This window comes from Chiloscyllium plagiosum, chromosome 21 (assembly GCF_004010195.1).
Source record: "Chiloscyllium plagiosum isolate BGI_BamShark_2017 chromosome 21, ASM401019v2, whole genome shotgun sequence".
NCBI classification, from domain to species: domain Eukaryota; kingdom Metazoa; phylum Chordata; class Chondrichthyes; order Orectolobiformes; family Hemiscylliidae; genus Chiloscyllium; species Chiloscyllium plagiosum.
The window spans coordinates 51,922,315-51,928,563 of record NC_057730.1 but is presented as its reverse complement, the minus strand read 5'-3'; the positions used below and the strand labels follow the sequence as shown (position 1 = coordinate 51,928,563).

Here is a 6,249-nt window from a genome sequence, read left to right as displayed (position 1 = left end):
ACCATCTTCTATATCATTAGCATATATTGTAAAAAGCTGTGGTCCCAGCACGGATCCCTGCGGTACCCCACTGGTCACTGCCTGCCATTCCGAAATGGAGCCGTGTATCGCTACCCTTTGTTTCCTATTAGCCAACCAATTTTCAATCCAATCTAGTACTTTGCCCCCAATACCATGCGCCCTAATTTTACTCACTAACCTCCTGTGTGGGACTTTATCAAAAGCTTTCTGAAAGTCCAGGTACACTACATCTACTGGATTTCCCTCGTCCAACTTCATAGTTACATCCTCAAAAAATTCAAGAAGATGAGTCAAGCATGTTTTCCCCTTCATAAATCCATGCTGACTCTGTCCTATCCTGTTACTACTATCCAGATGTGCAGTAATTTCATCAAATAGGCTGGGGCTGTTTTCCCTGAAGCGTCGGAGGCTGAGGGGTGACCTTATAGAGGTTTATAAAATGAAGAGGGGCATGGTAGGATAAATAGACAAGGTCTTTTCCCAGGGGTGGGAGAGTCCAGAACTATAGGACATACATTTAAGATGAGAGGGGAAGGATTTAAAAGGACCTGAGGGGCAACTTTTTCACAACGAGGGTGGTACATGTATGGAATGAGTTGCCAGAGGTGGTGGAGGTTGGTACAATGACAAAAGGTCTGGATGGGTATATGAATAGGAAGGGTCGAGAAGGATATGAGCCAAATGCTGGCAAATGGGACTAGATTAGGTTAGGATATCTGGTTGGCATGGATGAGCTGGACTGGAGGGTCTGTTTCCTTGCTGTATGACTATTATTCTATAACTACATTTTTCACCCTGAATTTTGCCATCACCCTGTCCCTCTGCACTGCCACCTCTTACATCAAAGCCATTTGCAGCTCTGCCAGCATGTCGTACAGTGTTTCTTCACTTCGTGATCACATTTATAGTTTATATTTCTTTTTTTTTAAAAAGATTCCCTGCATTAATGGCCCTTCGACCCAACAAGTTCATACTGACCCTCCAAAGAGTAACCCACCCAGACTCATTCCCCTGCTCTATATTTACCCCTGATTAATGTACCTAACACTACGGGCAATTGAGAATGGTCAATTCACCTGACCTGCACATTTTTGGACTGTGGGAGGAAACCGGAACACCCAGAGGAAACCCACACAGACACGGGGAGAATGTTAAAACTCCACACAGACAGTCGCCCAAGGCAGGAATTGCCACCGTGCCGCTGTACAATTGTTGAGCAATACATTAAGTATATTGGGCCTATATCAGTGATTGACCGTATTCAGCACTGTAAATGTTCTGTCATATTCAATTAGTATAGTAGAAGGAGACTAAGTGGGGGATGAAGGGGGTAACTAGGAACGGTCAAAACTGGAAAGGAAGCAAAGGCACATGATTCAAATGACAAGTTATTACACTTCATTATACACAATAAAAAAAATACACTCACCTAGACTGGTTTCCAAGAAGCTGTCCAACTATTAAATTACAAAGTCCACTACCAATCATTTGCACTGTTGTTGCAAGCCCCAAAGCTATTCCGATATTTGCTTGAGGAACTACCAAGAAAACGGATGGCCATAAACTTGCCTGTGAATACAACAACTTGTATTTATACAGTGCATTTAATGCAGACATCCAACATGCTTTATGGGAAGGGAGTTTGCCTTTGCCAAGGATGTGTTTATGAGATGTTAATATTTTGGAACAGTTAGAGTAGATTATTATTATCACTATGATCAAGACCAGCTGTCAATTCCAAATTTATTCCCTGAATTTCAAGTCAGTCAGGTGTCATTTGAACCCAAATCCCCAGAGTATTAGAGTGAGCATCTGTTTTATTACTCCCGTATCATTACCTCTGCTCCACTAATATATACAATCCTTAAAATGAAAACATTAAATGAATGACATTGAATCAAAAATGTCTGCACCCAATTGTGTTATGGGGCAGGGAAGACTCTAACTTTTAAAAACACCATGTGCATTTGAGGAAATGTTTACACGCCATATGCACAGATGCCCAAAACTATTTTACAAGAAAGCAAAAGATTTTCACCAAGGTTTTACCATCTTATAATCATGACTGGATATTGAAGGGATCTGTGGCTCCTGACTGTCATTTCAATCCAAACCCCTTCACCTGGACTTCCTCAAAACATCAACATTGCATCATTAAAATTATTTACTCAGTCTGTCAATCTAAAAATTGTGCAGTTGCTTGATCCAAAGGCTATTGCTGAAACTCATCTGACGATATTGTGGCTTTAAGAGGTATATGTTGTCCTGGGTTTTTAGTTAAATAAAATAAACAGCTTGTGGTGCCTTGGGATTTTTTTTTTTAAAAGTTGGAACAATAGAAGCAGCCTGGATGGGTGGGGTCAAGTTCCCACAGAACCACCATTTTCAGTTAGCTGAAGCGAAGAAAGAGATATATCAGCTAGAAAGCTTAGGTTCTCTTCCTGCTGCTAGAATTTCATGCAAAACAATATATGTTCACGAGTTTGCCTTTGCCAAGGGTGTGTTTATGAGATGTTAATATTTTGGAACAGTTAGAGTAGCTTATTTTTTAAAGTATTTTGATAAAGCTACAGTTAAGCTAATTCATTTATTTTGCCTATTAACTATTTAACTATATGAATTTTAACTAGATGAATAAAAAGTGTGTTTTATTTTAACTCTGGCAGTTTGACAAGAATCAAATTGCGTCCAGAATGCAGTGTCTGGCACTTGCCTTTCAAATAAGAAAATATTAGGCTCTAGAATATCTCCTTGACATATTTTGAAGGGGTTCGGTCTGGTCTGTAACACTTAGGACAACCTGAACTATGTAAATCAGATCTATACTTTGAGTATGTTCTCAGCTCTGTAGCACTGTGTTTTTACTTTTTGAATGTTTGTGAAAGTATGGGCCATTCTTTGCCATGAACAGATTGCAAAGTAAAGGTGGACCATAATCGTAAATGAAGGCAATGGCCCAGAGACCAGACCAGGCAGGAGTACAAGCTCAACAGTTTGTTTAAAGTTGCAGGTGAGTTTCACAAGGAAATGTCAGAAGTCTCCAACACAGACTGAAGTAACTGACAAGCAAACCTACTCTAACTTGGTTGCCTTTGTTTAGTGGAAAAAGTGAGGTCTGCAGACGCTGGAGATCAAAGCTGAAACTTTATTGCTGGAACAGCACAGCAGGTCAGGCAGCATCTAGGGAACAGAAGATTCGACGTTTCGGGCACATGCCCTTGTTTAGTCCCTTTCTAAGTAAGGGTTAATACTTTCCAACAAATAGTTTTTTGTATATTACAGGAATGAATCCAAATATTACACTTTTGTGTAAAGAAATATTGCGACTGTAACACACAAGCTGGAATGTCTATTTAGATGCTGGAATACGTCTCTACCTGCAACGAGGTCTTAGAACATTTAGTGTAATTTGAGATCTTGGATTCTAAAGTAGAGCTAAATGAGTTTTAGTTTTATTCCTATGAAGGTGACTTTATTTTTCTCAGGGACAGAACTTTTTTTTTTAAAAAAAAAGCACAAGCAGTTCCTAGAAATCACAACACTTAAGCTAACTGACTTGACAAGCTACCAGCTAAGGTCATGGCTGAAGAGTTTGGTGAACTTTCATGACCTACAGAAAGAAATGCTAGAGGCAAGTTCAGTTCAGAAGATAAACAGCACGTCTGATATGGACCTTAAACACTCTCAAGGTAGTCCAAGTCAGAGAAAGTCAGTGAGTTAGCCTGGGTCTGTGATTCCCAAGGAGAAGCAGAGAGAATCACATTTGGTGAATGTGGAGCAAGTTGCTGAAATGAAATATTTGCAAACTCATCAAATTAAAGCTTAAAATAAATTACTCCACTTGGTCAGAGTATCTGTAAAGAATATTGTTTGGAGAACAGTTGAATCTTTTTGCTATTTATAAAGATCTTACCAAAGTTTCTTGTATTCTATTTATATTTCCTTTTTTTGTATAATAAATATTGAGATTTTGTTGAAAGTTCATTGGCAGCCTCTTATTCAGTGACTGACCACCACAGTAAATCGGTTTGGTCTATCAGGTCAGGTTTCATTCTGGGAATTGTCTTGTTGAGTGATACTATCAGCAAGAATCACAACATATCGCAACATAATCTGGAACAGCCTTAACTTTGTTGGGATCAGAATCAGAATTAGGTTTTCTTGGCATGCATACGCAAGAACAGGAGTGCAGTGAAAACTTTATAATGTCACTTTTCACTCTGCCATCTTAGATATAAAGTACCTAGGTACAAGTCTTCGATTCAAAAAGAAGTAAAAGAAGAAAAGCTGCATTAACTCACAGTGATTAAAAAAGTTAGAAACAAGACTAGTTAAAAGGATAAACGTAAACAGATTGCAGATAAACATTACAATGCAGTGGGTCAGTGCAGGAGCCTGTGCACACAGTCTGACTGGCCTCGCAAGCTTGTCCCCAAACGTTCCCAATCCGCTCTGGCTCTCAGCCGTAATCTCATTTTATTGTAACAAATTGTTCTTACCCCAAATCAGGTAATTAAATCACAAGAGCAACATGAGGCAGAAATCTGAAATAGCAACATGTAGTGCTAGAAACACTCAGCAGCTCTGGCAACATCTGTGGCAAATGAGACACAATTAAAGCATTAATGGATTTGCATTAGCACCTCCACATGCCAATTCCTGCAAACCCCTGGCTGTTGAACTTTAGATTGTGCCAGTTTTGTGCTTTCCAATCAGGAATGACTGCCTAAGGGAGATGTTTTAACAAGCAGTTAATTAATTACACTCTGTGCACCCTCTTCATAACTGTAACCTCTTGAAACTAAAGTCTACATTATTAACATCCATTGCATGAAGCACTGAATTCTTTGAGGGTGTGGTTATGGCCTATTTTTAAAGGCAAGCAGCTTCATTGCACCCCATGTGTTAATGGGGGTGGAGGGAATTGAGACAGAGGAAAGGTAATATAACACACACCAGACAAAACAACCAACCAGCTTACAGCAGCAAACGAATAGGTAACTCCCAGCCATATCGTAGAAACCAGGGGGGATACAAAGGTGAAAGCCAGGAGTGCAAAAACTGGGAGTGTCAGTACAGCAGAGATCAGGGCAATTACTGCCCTCAGACCAACATAATCCTGGAAAACAAAAGAAAACAGGACATTACACAGATGAATAAATGCAAGCCCTTCACATATTCGAGACGAGTCTAGTTATTGGTAACGCCCAGGGTCAGATTGTATGACAAAGCAGCTGAATTAATCTTCTTGGATCTTACTTTGTCTTATCAAAGGTTTGATGAAATATACTATCCTAATTTTTAAATCTTTGCAGTTGACCCTGTTTTACAGCTCTATTTGTGTTTCTCTACTTTTATTCCTGAAAGCATATGACCAATTAGGAAATAGTCATAAATTTTACCAGATCTGAAAGCGGCTCCCATATTAGAGAGAGAGAGGGGACTGATGGTGGTTTAACCGGAAGGTCACAGTGCCTCAGGTGAGGGGAGAGGTTGAGAAGGAGAGTCCTTCATGGTAACCTCAGGCGGTGCAGGGAATTGAAGCCACATTGTTAGCAAGGCTCCACTCGAACCAGCTGAGTGGACACTATGGAACAATTTGGGCTGACAGACCTGTTTTCCATGCTGTATTGCTCTAGGACATCCCAAACCAGCCATGCAGCGAACTGTTGGTTAGCTCAACACTTTCCCTTGTCTGAAAGTGTGTGATGGACTGCAGCAGTTTAAGAAGGCAGTTCACCATCACCTTTTCAAGGCACACCTTGGAATATGTAATAGATGCTGGCACAGCCTGTGACACCCACATTTCAAAGTGAATTTGAAAAAAAACCACCAGAACACTAACACCGTTCCTACATTGTCACTGGGTCAAAGTTCTTTAAGTCCCTCTGAGCACTGTGGGTGCCCTTACACTAAAAACTGTAGCAATTCAACAAGACATCTCTTCCAGAACAACCAGAAATGGGCAATAAACGCTCGCAGAGCCCATATCCCATGAATGAATTTTTGAAAAAAAAAGGTAGGTGTTCAATCTGCAAAGTATTATGGAAAATGGTAAGGCAGAAGACAGAGCAATTTCTAGCTTGACAGTGCTATCTTAAGTAATGCGGATGTGGGTGATGACAGCGCTAAGGAAATGGTTGCAAAAGCCACTTTTGTGTGTGTGTGTGTGTGTGTGTGTGTGTGTGTGTGTGTGTGTGTGTGTGTGAGAGTGTGTGTGAGAGAGAG

At 40.2% G+C, this 6,249-nt stretch overlaps 1 protein-coding gene across 3 annotated transcripts in view; it reads right to left on the bottom strand.

Moving 5' to 3' along the window:
* The window catches only part of mfsd1l (major facilitator superfamily domain containing 1-like), a 41,081-nt gene that overhangs the window by 6,744 nt on the left and 28,088 nt on the right, over positions 1-6,249 (bottom strand). For all 3 annotated transcript variants that reach the window (XM_043712061.1, XM_043712064.1, XM_043712063.1), the window contains 2 exons: positions 5,003-5,140; positions 1,451-1,590 (listed from right to left, as the gene is read on the bottom strand). In XM_043712061.1, coding sequence (XP_043567996.1) covers positions 1,451-1,590; positions 5,003-5,140 — 278 coding nt within the window. The remainder of the gene's footprint in view (positions 1-1,450; positions 1,591-5,002; positions 5,141-6,249) is intronic.